General features: G+C 43.9%; 2 protein-coding genes across 5 annotated transcripts in view; both read left to right on the forward strand.

Moving 5' to 3' along the window:
* LOC117738741 (polyhomeotic-like protein 1) overlaps positions 1-3,342 on the forward strand; it is a 10,642-nt gene extending 7,300 nt beyond the window's left edge. For all 4 annotated transcript variants that reach the window (XM_034544836.1, XM_034544837.1, XM_034544834.1 and 1 more), the window contains exons 13-14: positions 404-810; positions 932-3,342. In XM_034544836.1, the coding sequence (XP_034400727.1) occupies positions 404-810; positions 932-1,083 (559 nt within the window). In that variant the 3' untranslated portion in view covers positions 1,084-3,342. The remainder of the gene's footprint in view (positions 1-403; positions 811-931) is intronic.
* A 2,557-nt stretch (positions 3,343-5,899) lies between these two features.
* Positions 5,900-15,000, forward strand: part of LOC117739219 (chloride channel protein 1-like) — a 40,704-nt gene continuing 31,603 nt past the window's right edge. The window contains exons 1-2 of the mRNA XM_034545510.1: positions 5,900-5,991; positions 7,569-7,738. Of these exons, the coding sequence (XP_034401401.1) occupies positions 5,950-5,991; positions 7,569-7,738 (212 nt within the window). The 5' untranslated portion in view covers positions 5,900-5,949. The remainder of the gene's footprint in view (positions 5,992-7,568; positions 7,739-15,000) is intronic.

Here is a 15,000-nt window from a genome sequence, read left to right on the forward strand (position 1 = left end):
GAAATATATTATATATATATATATATATATATATTTTATATATATATATATATATATATATATATATAGATATATAGATAGCACGTTTCCTGTTCTCATGTTTCATCCACTTTTGCTATAATAAAAATTAAAAAAGCATGTGAAATTCTGTCCGTTTTCAAAACGACCCATTTTAGTTTCTGACTTTCCGTATTAATTCTGTATGTATTACGTCGTGTGCGTATCGCTATGTAAACAATGCGCTGCCGGCGTTGTTTTCGAGCACATTGCTGTCGCCGTGTTATTTGACCCCTTTTTTTTTTTCTGCTTCTGCTTTGCATTCTGTACGTGGTGCTCGTCTTGGCTTTCAGTACCGTGTATGTGTCACTCTTTGTCCACGATACAGTATGTATTGGTTCCCCAGGTACAACGTCAGCTTCCGGCAGCACTTCTGCATGCGGCAGGGTCAAGGTCAAGGTCAAGGTCAGCTCTCCAACTCGGACGAGGAGGGAGGAATCGCCAGGCGGAGGGTCCCCCGCAGGACCAGCTCCGAAATAGCCAGCGCCAAGATAGCAGGGAGACCCCCACCTGTCAAGGTGAGAGGGAGCCGCTCGGAGTCCAGCCACTCGGACGAGGAGTCCAGCGGCGAGGAGGACGAAGACGACCCCGTGTCGCTGTCGTCCGCCTCCTCGGCGTCCTGCCGCCCGCCGCCGCCGCCTTCTCCTCCTCCTCCTCCGCTCCCGGCGGAGAGCTCGGCGCCCGGCTGCCTGCCCGCCGGCCCCGCCCAGTGGAGCGTGGGGGAAGTGTCGCAGTTCATTTCCTCGCTACAAGGTTCGGAAGGTTTTCTGTTAAATACTTTTTATTTGCAACACACTTCCTTCTCTTTGTTTTTATATTTTTTTGTCCCACGTTTATCTTCCTCTTCCTCCTCCTCCTCCTCCTCCTCCTCCAGGCTGCGAGGAGGTCGCCTCCCAGTTCCTGTCGCAGGAGATTGACGGACAGGCCCTGCTGCTGCTGAAAGAGGAGCACCTCATGTCCACCATGAACATCAAGCTAGGTCCCGCCCTCAAGATCTGCGCCCACATCAACACCCTGAGAGACTGACGCATCCGGCGTGTTCAGAGTCGATCCCCGAGACCCTGAAACACCAGTTCGGATGTGGAACTGGTCCCACAGGTGTCCCTGCAGGCGGGATGCAGGAGGTCCAGTGCACGGCTCTCCAGCTCCCTGTAGGGCTGCAGCTTCTGACTCTGTAGTTGAATTGTTCTCAACGGAGACAACTGTTCGTCTTTCATGTGTGTGAGTTTGCAAAAAAAACAACAAAAAAATACCACGGATTTCTATATTTTGGTGAAGATTCATGTTTTCCTAAAATGGAAACCTGCAGTCATAAATAGTTCCAACCAAATGGTTTAGTTTAGCTTTTCAGTTGCACAGTTTCACGCGGAAATGGAGCTTTTTTTGAATGTAATGTCGATGCAGAAGTCACTTCGGCGAGTTGGATTCGTTGCACTTGCACAAGATTCCCACGTTATGTACAAACATGGCTGCCCTTTACACAGACGTTGACCTAGGCAGTGCTTACCTTGTTTGTGTGTTTGTTTGTTTGTTTGTTGCATTTAACTGCTATTCATTGTTTAGTATTGTAAAGGAGAAAAAAAAGATTTTTTTGACAGATTTCTTTGTCGTCAAAAATAAAGTCAGGATTTGTTTTTCTTGTCTTTGAGAACATTTCGGTTCTCATCTAGAACCATCGTGGCTTTTTCCTGAAACGTGTTTTTTCTTATTTAAGCCACAATCGTCACGGCATTAGGACAGAAATGCAGTAAATAAATACGCTTAATTTAATTTAAATCTACCTAATAAGCTATGTGTCACAGTCATTATCTAAGATGCCATTTTCAAGTCATTTTTATTTAATTTTTTTTCAAGGGAACATTTATAACTTTAATGTTCATTATTTTATTTATTTTTTTGCCTCATTAATTTGAAACAGTGTCTGCTTCTTTATTTCGTACGCGGCCTCTTATTCAGTCTACAGGGTAAACTCAAACTACAGGGTAGCGGCTGCAGAGATCCAAATGAAACCCGATATAGTTTCTTTTTCTCACATTCCTGTGTTTTTACAAACGGGAGCACAAAAATAAATGCTCCTCCTCCCAAAAAACGGTGTTTTATCGGAGGTCTTATCGTGGACTCGACTCTGAGAAATGTAATCTGCAATCTGTGACTTGTATTTCTTTCTGCCAGGCAATTTCAAGATTGTCGTTTATATATATATTTATTTTTTTTAAAGCGGTGGCACCGACGTCGCGGGCTTGATTTACTGAACGTTTAACACGAGAACGGAGAATAAAAGCCGCCTCTGGGTTCACGAACACATGAATAACTCCGGGCGTGTGGACCTACGTTTTAGGATGAAGAAGAAGAAGAATCCTCCCTGAATGAGTGTGTGTGTGTGAATGAGGTTAAAACGAAATTAAGCTAAACTGTAATAAGTGTAAAAGTTGCCTTTATATTTAAATGCACATGTGTTTGCTGGACGGCCTCGTTTAAGCTGTTTTCTCATGTTCTCTGTGAACCTTGTGGCCTTTCTCACGAGTCTCTCCGATAGGTCGAGATGAGGATTGTCTGTTTTTTAACTGCTTTTCATATCACTCCTTTTTTTTATATTAGTGCTTACTTTTTTTTTTTACGATGTGTTAATTCAAGCAATGACATGTGTTGCCTTTCCCAAAAAGAGTGACTGAATAGTAGCTCCCTTGACCAAGGACACTCGCTCGTCTTCCTCGTAGCTTCGTCTCCTAGCGTGTAAACTACCAGCGGTGTTCCCCCTTTCTAGACGTCCATCTTCGGCTTCGTTGTTAGTGACTGTGGCTCTTGAGGTTGTTTATGTTCAAAGAGGATCGTGATCTTTGATGGCTGTGTGTTCTGTATTTCATGGTTGGTCTACAGATTTTTAAAGTGTTTTGAATCCGCAGCTCCTTCGCCATATATTGTGAAGACCAAAACAAAAATAATAATAATAATAATAAAAAGCCCTTGTACTGCATTACAAGTGGTGTGAGCCACAATGTCCCAGTCGAAACATGTGCAGGTCTGTGTTGATTTGTTCTTTTATTCTCACAAAATAATAAAAAAGACCCTTTTTCTTTCCTTTTTATTAAATAAAGAGGCTACTTCAGGATTTGTTTGCTTGCAATAATCTGAAAAGACAAAATAACCCGCTGATAAACCTTTGATGGGCCGAGTGTGACGAGGAGACCCTAACGATGCCATCATGCAAATAAATAACCAAGGATCTGTTTTAAAACTGCGACGCCTGTGTTTTTATTTTTGAAGTGGAACTAAACTGACCTGCGAGTGATGTGTCGATCTATTATGTTTAATACATTTTTACATTTTAATTTATTTCAAATTCATTTTTACGTTTTAATTTATTTCAAATCATTTTTTACATTTTAATTTATTTCAAATTAATTTTTAAGATTTTAATTTATTTCAAATTATCTTTTAAATTTTAATTTATTTCAAATTATTTTTTAAATTTAAATTTATTTCAAATTATCTTTTAAATTTTAATTTATTTCAAATTATTTTTTACATTTTCATTTATTTCAAATTACTTTTTACATTTTTTACATTTATTTCAAATTAATTTTTATATTTTTATTTATTTTTCAATTAATTATTTATTTCAACATAACATTTACAATTTATTAACAAGACGTTCAAACACGTTGTCTCTCCGTCTGCTCTTGTAGAAACTCTCTTCTTCCTCCTCTTCTTCTGCAGAAGGGTTACAGGCCGGTGCACCTGACTGCGCACCTGGAGTGGTCATGTTAGCCGCAACCACCAGGGGGCGGACTAATGGCGTCCCAGCCTCTTAGCCTGAGGCTACCAAGAAGGCCTGTAAGTACGTCACGTTAACGTGCGCTGTGATTGGTCAGGGGCCAAGGGTGACTTTTACTTTCCTTCACTGTCTGTAAGTCAGTGGATTTAAGGCTGTTTATTGTCTCTGATGTTTAATCTTCATGTTTCATTTGCATATTTGTGTAATTTTAGAACCAAACATTCCTACGTGGAAGAGTGTACACGTGTTGATCACGAGACAATACACAATACACAATACACGATCACAACAAATAAAGAGGCGGTTGGTTTATTCTTACCTGTGCCACCTCCATTCATTACTATATCATCACTGTAACTGTCGTACTATTCCGTGTCTTAGCCCCTCTAACACAACTGACATCGTCATCATAAGAGGTAAAGTGTCTCATGATTGATTTAAAGAGAGCTCAATGAAAGATTTGAACCGGATTTTATTTTGAAATACTGCTATCAGAATGTCTTGATTGTGACACCTTCAATTCAATTCAATTCAATTTGGTTTATTTTGTATAGCCCGAACTACAAACTCCCCTCAGAGGGCTTTACAATCTGTACCCAAAATAACCACCTTGAGGTGGTCTACTATTAATCTGGAATTAAGTGGAATTGGTTTGTAACTATTTACCATTTCCTCTCTGATCTAATATAAAATTAGACATCAATTAAACGTATTGATTTAATGAATGTGACATGTCCTCTCACGTGCACCGGAAGTCTGCTCTTATTTTGAAGTCAGTTCTTACACGCTCGTACCCTAATGCCTAAAACGTTCGCGTGCACAGTGTCGTCGTCCCGTCACACCGTCTTAAAGTGCACCTCCTGTCCTCTGCTCTATTGCTTCTGTAAAGCTATGTACATGTGACGCATTACGCTTCCTTTACAGTTAAAAAGTGCAGCTAACATTGTTTTCTTTCATTGTATGAGTCTTTTTAGGTGACCATAGTTATAGTTTACAGAAAAATACATATCTACAACCAATATATTATTTTCCACATATACAGCATGAAGGTTAAAGTGTTCCAACAGTACAAACACGTATAACACTAAACTTATGTTTCATAAACAATGTGCATTTTTTTCTGCTAAAGTTCTGCTTCATTACGATCCTTCATTTTTTTTTTTTTTTTGCAGTAGTCCACGATGGCGGTGCAGTTCGGCCAATCAGAGCACAGTATAGTTGTACGCGCCTGCATATCCCGCCTCCCTCAGGTAGTTCTCGATGTCCATTGGTTCAGCTCTGAGAACTGTCCTCCCATTGGCTGATTTCTCTTCCTCGTGAAGCGTTCTAATGAGCTCCGAGGTCGGGAGACGTTGTTCGGGCCGCCAATGGCAGCAGGCCCTGATGATGGCGTACCTGTGGAACAAGGTACAATTAAAATACTAACATTTAGAGCTGAAACACGTTAATTTATACCCCCTTAAACACACGAGTAGCAGGTTCATTTAACATGTTACTTCACGAGCGATGTGCCGTTGTGTCCGTTGGTAACCTTTAGCTTACCTAGCTAACGCTAGCTAGTTAGCTTAGCATGTAGCCTGCTTGAAATTTTATTTGGACCATTTTAACATAAATTAACGTGACGTTTTCAAGCGCGTTTTCTCTAAAAAATGGAGTTACATTTTAATCTAGGAATCTGATTTAACATCTTGAAATTACATCCAACACAAATGTTTTGCTAGCTTACTCATGCTAAATTAATGTAAATATATGTATTTATTTGTATATATTTTTATTTTTATATATATATATAATTTTTTATTTAATTTAATTTATATATATTACATTTTTTATTTAATTTTGATTATTTATATATATTTTTTTATTTTTATTTATATATATATATTTTGGTACTTAGTATTTTTTAGGTATTTTTACAGTTTGACAAGAAATGCATACCTTGAAATTAAGGATGGATAACAGAAATTAATTATGCATCTCGCCAAGTCTGGCCATAAGAAAAGATTAAATAAAAAGTAAATGTTTAAGCAAGTTTAAGCTTAGATATTTTCTCTGTTTTTGTCTTACAGTGAGTTGGAGCAGCCAGTGGGCCGTTTGAGGTGCTTTCCTCTCTGTAGATGCTGCAGAAGTTCAGTCTCAATGATCTTGGCAAATGGTGGGTCACCTGCACACATGTAGTATTATATATTTGATTAATGTCCCTATACGTAACACACATGCACATTATCTAGTTTACTGTTCTATGAAAGGGTGTTCATATTTGTTCTTTGCGGGTAATTATTATAAAAATTCCAACATTTTACAAACACGCTATGCAATCCTATTCTATGATTCATACAATAAACAACTTCTGTCGGAGGTGTATTTATGATTTGAAAACACCCACCCAACGTGACCATTTCATAGAGCAGGATACCAAAGGACCATCTGTCAAAAAGAGTGAGAGGGGATATATATATATTACATTACATGCGTTTCAAACACACAACTTGCTCATTAATCTTAATTGTGCACCAGAAATGTGAAGTGGCTAATTACTCGGACACTCACACGTCACTACTCGGACTGATGCCTCTTCTGCTCAACACTTCAGGTGCCTGCCACTTCCTCATGTCCTTCTCCTCCCCTTCCCCCGGTGAGGCGGCCTGTGTTGTCCTGCGATAGGCCGAGCCCAATCCCCACAGCTTGGCTGTCAGATCTCCACCGACCAGGACGCTGCGAGCGCCCACGTTGCCGTGGATGCAGCGCTGACTGTGCAGGTAGTCCTAGAGGGATGTTCAGGTGAAGACGGGACAATGAGAGGGACGCTGGAAATTGTGAGGACCTGGCTGCGGACTAGTAGAACTTTAAGGATACAAAATATGAACGTCAACCAGATGCAACGCATTTAAATTCAGAATTTAATACTGTATTCATACTTTTACAGAATTGACATCATAACAACATAACCTGAAGTGTGAACATGGTATTCAGACTGTTTATGCTCTGTAATTTATCAGGCATGAACTGAGAGACTTTAGTTTGACACAAAATCATAACTAATTAAGTTATGGACACACTGGGAGATATGAACCCATGAAACAGACAGACAGACAGACAGACAGACAGACAGACAGACAGACAGACAGACAGACAGACAGACAGACAGACAGACAGCTAGCTAGCTGTTTAACCAACCAGAGCAGAGGCCACTTGTTCTGCCATGGAGAAGATCCTCTTCTCAGTCATATCACATGAAGACTCTACACCCAAGTTGTCCTTCAGTGGAGGGAGGAGGAGGAGGAGGAAAAAAAGGGAAACATATAATCAGTCTCCTTATGGTTAGATTGCCTTTTGAGTCAGACTACCGGATCTTCCTTTTATGTAACCTGATATCTCTCTCTCTCTCTCCATGTCTGCATTCATAATTCGCTATTACATCCGAAGGTGAACATACTGAACCTGCCACTGTGGAGAAACTATGGATGTGTCTCTCCCTTATTGCCCTATGCTGCCTCACAGAGGCAAAGAGCAGTAACGACTGTATGTTAAAAGTCACTGTCCTAACAGCCATGGGCCGGGTTTAGAGTTAACCAAGTAATGATTCCACTGTTTAAAATATGAAGAAGAATATCGTACTGTCCACTTCTGTTGCATTGATATTTTTGGGGGCAACAGATTCCATTTAGAAGGTTTTAGATCGCTTAAAGGCTTTTTTTGGTGATTTAACTGTACCTGTCGACATCTCCACAGGTAGCCCAGCAGGTCTCTGTGCTGCAGCTCCTCCACCATCATCATCGGGGGCGGCTGCACTGACACCACACCCAGCAGCTCCGGTAAGAAGGGGTGCGGCCCTAGTCCCGACACGAAGGAAGCAAAGCCCAAAAAGTGTTGCTTCTCGCCGCTGTTTGCTCGTTCTGAGGGAGAGATTAGATAACAATAACAATTGTATTGTTTTTTTTTTTAACAGTGCTCTGTTTTCCAAGAGCACTTCACATTTACACAGTAACTGTTCCGCAATTGTTTTATTTCATTAGGATTTTAAGTCACAAAAAATAAGACTTCTGCACCATCAATCACACCATCAATCACACATGGCAGCTCTGATATAAAGCACCATGCACATAAAGAACTACAACACTGAACCGCTGATCAGACCATTCCTCGTGAGAAGAGAGCGACACCAAACATTACAAGACCTCTTTGCACATCTCTTCACCTTTCAGCACCCTCAGGACCACGTCCCTGTTGTTCATGCGTGCTCTGTAGAGGCTGGTCGCCTTGTCTGGATTAATGGAGAAGGACTGTGGCAGGGCAGTGACCTGACCGAAGGAGGCTCCTTGCTGCCTCTCTGTGGACACCTGAGGTACTGAATCCAGAGTTGGCACGACGGTCTGCTGCACCTCTTGAACCGACATTGGCAGCTCTTCGTGTTCCAGCGGGTTTATCCCCGGGGGCGCTATTTAAAGAGCGAGAGAGACGCAGAATAATACATCCGAGTGTCGACCTTTTGGCAAATTGAGTTAAAAAGGAAAATATAATAAGACCAGGAGTGTTTCACAGGGACTCACCATCAATCCCCTGTAGCTGATGTCGCTGGCTGTTCCTCTGTTTGTGCTTGTGGGTTGAGCTGTGGTAGCGCTGCAGGGCCGAGACCTGAGTCCGCTTCTCTTCGGGACAGTACCTCCTGATGCACACGGCCAGTAAAGTGACCAGCGTTCCCAGGAGGAGCAGCGTGGGCACGATGATCACTGCCTGCATGTGCACCAATACAACTAGGAGAGGGCGGAGGAAGGTGCATGTGTAAATGTCAGGGACAAGAAAGACTATTGTACCTTCTTTTTGTATGTCACTGATAAGGAAGACCTATCCCACAGTGGGAATGTCCTAACCCACCTGCTTCTTGTATTTAGGACATCACACAATCCACAAGTCCTCAACGCCTTGTGGATTGTGTGCATGCAGACGGATGTGAAAAAGAAAAACTAGTTTGTTGAGGTTTGGTTTCAGTGATGAACTCGTTGGCCGTGAACAGGTCGCACCTCTCGGGTGTTTGACATATTCACGTGCAGTTAGACGCCGTTATCTAACACATGTGGTTCTTTCAATGGTACGAGCTAGGCAACAAAGGAAATAAATTAAAGAAAGAAAGAAAGATGATTGTATGATTTAGTTTCCAGTCAATGAGTTCACGCTGCTCCGTCATCGTCGTGTATATCTGGACACGCAGCTCGTTCTTTGCCGTTGGAGCTTCTTTGTGGATTTGCATTTATCACAGTTGCTCCATCGTCGCTCCGACTCGGCTGCCGGCGGACCGGTTGTCCCGCTGCATCGCTAACGTCACACAATTAGCCAGGAGGACCGGCCCGGATGAGTCATTCATTGACCGTAACGGAGGAAGAGATAGTGCCGAGTCATCGATCACTGACGATACTTGAAGGTGTTCCAGGTTAGTGAAGGTTGTACTAATTATTACACGACGTTCATTTCGACTCCTTCGCCGCCCTGTTAATATCAAACTCTTGTGTAGCTGGAATGTGAAGCCTCCGGTCTGTGTGAACTAGTGTTCTGGTTGTTGCACATTCTCATGTGTGCGGAGGTTATTGGTGGAAAGCCATAAATCAACGTCTTGTCATTCTTATTGAAGACTCTTGTTTGAGCTTCTCTACAAAGACTTAGTACAAGTTTAACATTCATGTTAAACTTGAGTGTTACCATCAAGACATCTAGCCTATCTTATTGATACTTGATTTATATTCTATTATCAGACTGAGTTTGGGCTTCTGGGGTATAAGAAGAGTTTAAAAAGGTGCTAAACAACAATTTAAAAAAAAGGCATTCTCGTTGTTAAAACTCCAGAAGACTCATAAGTTACAGTATCATGAGTTATGATGAGGTTTGAGAGGCTTGTCTGGATAACACATTAACTTGTGTGATCACAAAGTCTTCCCAGCAGTAGTCGTGAATCGTCACATATTCCTCCTTCTGATTGCGTAATCACACCTCACCGGGAAATCCCCTGTGTTTTATTGCATGTTCACGGTCATAAAAACCGAAATAACGATGTACTTAAAAGGTTGTTTGATACCGACAGGTCAACGGGTTCTTTAGCCGAGCGGTCACCGGCGTCGAGGTCTAGCCGGTGTGATACAGACGCAGTGAGGAAGCCTGCCGCCGGTTATGTTCACGTGAAACACTGAAAAATGTGTCGAGATGTAAACAAAGAGATGAGGACAAGGCAACGGAGATAGGAAGGAAGGAAGGAAGAGAAGCAAAGGAGACGGGACGAGGAAGAAGGGAGGAAGAGTAGTTGACGAGGAGCAGCAGTTGTGTTCTTACTGCACAGGTTGTCGTCCTTCGCACACGCGTCGTCGTCCGTGGAGTTGGACGACATGCTGCAGAGAGAGAGAGGAGCACAGATCAGAGAGGCCTCCAGTGACGCTATGAACCCTGGGGGAAGTCGGCTTTACCTACGTCCAGTGAACAAGCTAATAAAATGCACTTTATATATAATTTTCAGTGTTTGCTATATTTAAAATATAGGAGGAGGAGCTCTCTTCAAGGCCACTGGCCTCCATTGACTAAAATACTAATGTTCCCTCCAGAGCTCAGGAGCTGCTGGTCCACTGCTGTTAGCTAGTTAGTGTTATTACGCAACGTTGGTGTTTTTCAAGGTGTAGTCCGGTTCAACCTGTCTGACCTGTCCATCGTCATCCACTGGTAATACACTGATTATGGATACTCTCTTCAAAGCACCCAAACCATCCCAGTAAAGCGTAAGTGGTGGAGAGCGTGACATCACCACCGAGGTGAGAGAGTGCGCTGTGTGTGTGTGTGTGTGCCCGTATGCAAATGTCCCCCTGAGCACATCTCTAAAACATATTAAATATGTTTTATAAGTAAAATATTCAAATCATGAGTTTAGAGGAAAACACCCTTTTTTTTTCTTCTTTTTTTTAAAAAAAGATTGACGGCCTCCTCCGGGAAGCCGACAATATAAAATAGCCACACGTGTCCCAGTAGAGCCACGTGCACTGTTGTCGTGCCGTCTCCCTGATTTGTTTAACAAATGTAGCCGAGAGGGACCTCGGTCCGTCAGCGGTAATGAGACCGGTAGCCTCGAACGCACGGGATCGAACGCACGGCCCGACGACGAAGGAGAACAGAGTTTGAGCGAACAGATAACCGAGCGGCGCTAATCGTTATCAACCTGGGCAAATATCCAAAAGGTGTATAACATTTAAGTGAGGAGATAAAAACGTTGTTTTGGAACACGCAGCATCCTCATTACAGCGTTTTCTCCTTTTGGTTGAGACTGAAACTTTAAAAAATGAATATTGGATTAATTCTGAGCCTTTTTAGTCAAATAAGGATTTATTTCACGGTCTCGTGTGGTTTCTCGCTCTGTGGTCTGCTGCAGACTTTCCTCGTGAACTCTTAGTGCTTTGTGTGTCCCTTTTCTGTCATCTGAAGGACTGTTTAACCACACAGCTCTCCTGAAAAGTGCACGTGGTTGTGCACGACAGGCCGGTGTGTTGATGGTGGTTTTTGTTTTAGCACGAGAGGAGAAGATGCTGGTTCACAACGACACGAATGTGCAGAGTGTGTTTGTGACTTGCTTCATGTGGTAACAATGCAGTCATCCACACCTCTCCGGGCATGGAACAAATCTTATTATAGTGTATTCTCGGACACACACACACACACACACACACACTCTGGTATGTTGTAAGCTATTTCCTAAAGACACAACCCGCACAGAGACAGAGACCGGCCTCTACACTCCTCTTTTTCCACCAGAATGGATGTCACTGAACCCGTTTGTCTGCATTGTTCTCCCACATTCACATGCGGAGCATCAACACACACACACACACACACGCACACACAACAAAAGACCGGCCATCTCCCAACACGCCCACACACAAGAGCAGACGCACACAAAAAGAAATACGCCGTTAAAGACATAATAAATATAAATCAAAGGTCAAAAGACGATAAAACGTGTCACACGGGATGACACCAAAAGTCAGTGTGTACTGTGTGTGTGTGTGTGTGTGTGTGTGTGTGTGTGTGTGCGCACTTTAGCACTATGATAATGCATCTGAAAGACGTGCACATGTCGGCACGCAGAATAATAACACATGACGTACATTTTGTCCCGAGAGTGTGTTTTTAAAATAAATTAAATAAAAGAAAAGCGGTGTAAATCGAAGTCCATTAGCTTCCATATTGATTCATCTCACCTGGCTGACTTTCTCTGAGGGACGATCAGGTGTCAAACTGTGTGCTCTCCTGAGAGCCGTACGAGTGTCGACAGCTGGGAGACGGATTCAAGGCCGTGTTCATGTTTTCATGTATTCGGTTTGCAGTAAATGGTGAAATCCACGGAGAAGACGCTGGCGATGCTCTGAGAGCCCCAGTTTCTATTTAGCTGTCACCAACCCTCTCTCTCTCTCGCTCTCAGGTAAGCCCCTCCCACCACTCCAACACTGTTTCCTCACGCTTATCACCTGCACACACCTTGCACTCAGTAGTCTATTTGCTGTGTGCATGTATTTGGGTGTCACTGTTCTGTTTTTCTTCCGTTTGTGGCCGAGTTTCCAGGCAGTTGGCTGTATTTAAAAACCTGATTTGGGGTTATTACTATTACAGGAGGTGGAGAGGCTAAATTATGTATTTTTAATGCTGTAGACTAACGTTTCATCGTGGGAAAAGTAATTTGCACGCACAATTTTTCTCTGGGCCTTTTTGATGCCGCAATAATAAATTTTAAGCGATAAATGTTAGAGATGCTAATTTCGGAGATACCGATAAAATTACGATGCCAACCTCAATAGTGTGACGAAGCTTCGTCGCTCCGATCCGTGATAATGTGACGTTGCACACAATGAATCTGTGTTAGAGCGCTAGTAGCGTTAGCAGCATCGCTAACGGCTAACAAACAGTGTAATCTAGTAACATGTGGTGTTGGTGAGAAAGTTTAAATAAATCCTGTTTGAATGAGATGTTTTCACAAATAAATATTAGAGAAGAGTTATGAGCTGTGAACACTAAGCTTCAATTATTAATCTGCTGTAATTAAACAAACAAAGGGATCTGTATCTGCCAATATCACGGCACTCCACAAGAGTTGAACCGTGTATGCACGGGGGGGGGGGGTGGCAGTTGAACCTTGTATGCAGAGGGGAGTGGCAGTTGAACCTTGTATGCACAGGGGAGGGGGGGTGCAGTTGAACCTTGTATGCACAGGGGAGGGGGGGTGCAGTTGAACCTTGTATGCACAGGGGAGGGGGGGTGCAGTTGAACCTTGCATATGGAGGGGGGGGGCGGGGCTGCAGTTGAACCTTGCATATGGAGGGGGGGCGGGGGTGCAGTTGAACCTTGCATACAGAGGGGGGGCGGGGGTGCAGTTGAACCTTGCATACAGAGGGGGGGGGGGGGCGGGGTACAGTTGAACCTTGCATACAGAGGGGAGGGGGGCGGGGGTGCAGTTGAACCTTGCATATGGAGGGGGGTGCGGGGGTGCAGTTGAACCTTGCATACAGAGGGGAGGGGGGCGGGGGTGCAGTTGAACCTTGCATACAGAGGGGAGGGGGGCGGGGGTGCAGTTGAACCTTGCATATGGAGGGGGGGGGCGGGGGTGCAGTTGAACCTTGCATACAGAGGGGAGGGGGGGGCGGGGTGCAGTTGAACCTTGCATACAGAGGGGAGGGGGGGGCGGGGTGCAGTTGAACCTTGCATACAGAGGGGGGGCGGGGGTGCAGTTGAACCTTGCATACAGAGGGGAGGGGGGGCGGGGGTGCAGTTGAACCTTGCATATGGAGGGGGGGGGGGGGGCGGGGGTGCAGTTGAACCTTGCATACAGAGGGGGGGGGGGGCGGGGTGCAGTTGAACCTTGCATACAGAGGGGAGGGGGGGGGCGGGGGTGCAGTTGAACCTTGCATATGGAGGGGGGGGGGCGGGGGTGCAGTTGAACCTTGCATACAGAGGGGAGGGGGGGGGGGGGGTGGGGTGGGGGTGCATTTGAACTTTGCATACAGAGCTCTTCTCTTTTATTTATTTCCGTTCTTCATTTTTCTCTTTATTCTTTTTTCTTGTAACCGTTCGACTGTGCGAGCATTAAATTGTTCAAACTGTTGGTTCACAGTCGAATGGTCAATCATTAACGCGCCTTCATTTCATAAACAAATAAAGGTGCAGATCGTGGTTTTTGTTTTAGTCCACCATGTCGGGTCTGAAGGGCCCCCGAAGCAGAGGGTCCGAGGGGCCGTCGCCCCGCCCGGCTCGTCACGCCGCGCATAGATGGAGGCTTTAAAGTTGACCTCCATCTTTTAATCAAACTATGGAAGTGAACCCAGAAACGGCCTCCGTCCTCACACAGAGCCTCACGTCGCGTCGCTCAGAGGATCTTTGTAACGCGTTCAGAGAGTTCAGATTTTAAAAAAAGCTGCAAAGTATAAAGATAAATGAGTTTTTGAAGCTGCTTTTGTATTGAAGCGTCCTGGCACTTCTCTTTTGTTCACGCTGGCGAGATATAAAAAAATAAATAAAAAACAGACTTCAATGCACTTATCACTGTTATTGGAGCTGAAAGGCGTGACACTGGTGTGTGTGTGTGGGTGTGTGTGTGTGGGTGTGTGTGGGTGTGTGTGTGTGTGTGTGTGAGAGAGATCAGGACTAGTGTTGAACGATGGTGACTTTTCACCTGCTGTGCTGACACACCCAGACACTGACAGCACTTTGGTCACGTTTCTCCACACACACACATACTTTTTTTAAAAACTTTTGCTTATTTCCGAGGGTTTGAGCACCAAAAAGTGTTTTTTTGATGATGTTTCGTGCGTTTTGTTTTCAGCCGTGTTGGTTGAGCCCGTTTATCGTTCATGTTTCAGAGGTTTACGCTGAAACATGGTGGTCAGGGACAAGGAACCCTTCTGTTGTTGTTGTTGTTGTTGTTGTTGTTGTTGTTGTGACTACCTTTCTGCTGGTAGTCATTTGAGTCTGACCCAACTAGTCCACCGTTAGTCTTATGGTAACACTAAATGGGTTTAAAGCCGCTGCATCTCGCGGCGCATCCCGGGAACGCCGTCCCATCTTTTCCCGCGGCAGGAGAGATTCCTGGCCTTTACTGACAATTAATCTTCCTGCTCACTGCAGTTAGTCTGGGGCGGGCGGGGGGTGGGGGG

The sequence above is a fragment of the Cyclopterus lumpus genome, chromosome 11, assembly GCF_009769545.1.
Source record: "Cyclopterus lumpus isolate fCycLum1 chromosome 11, fCycLum1.pri, whole genome shotgun sequence".
NCBI lineage: Eukaryota > Metazoa > Chordata > Actinopteri > Perciformes > Cyclopteridae > Cyclopterus > Cyclopterus lumpus.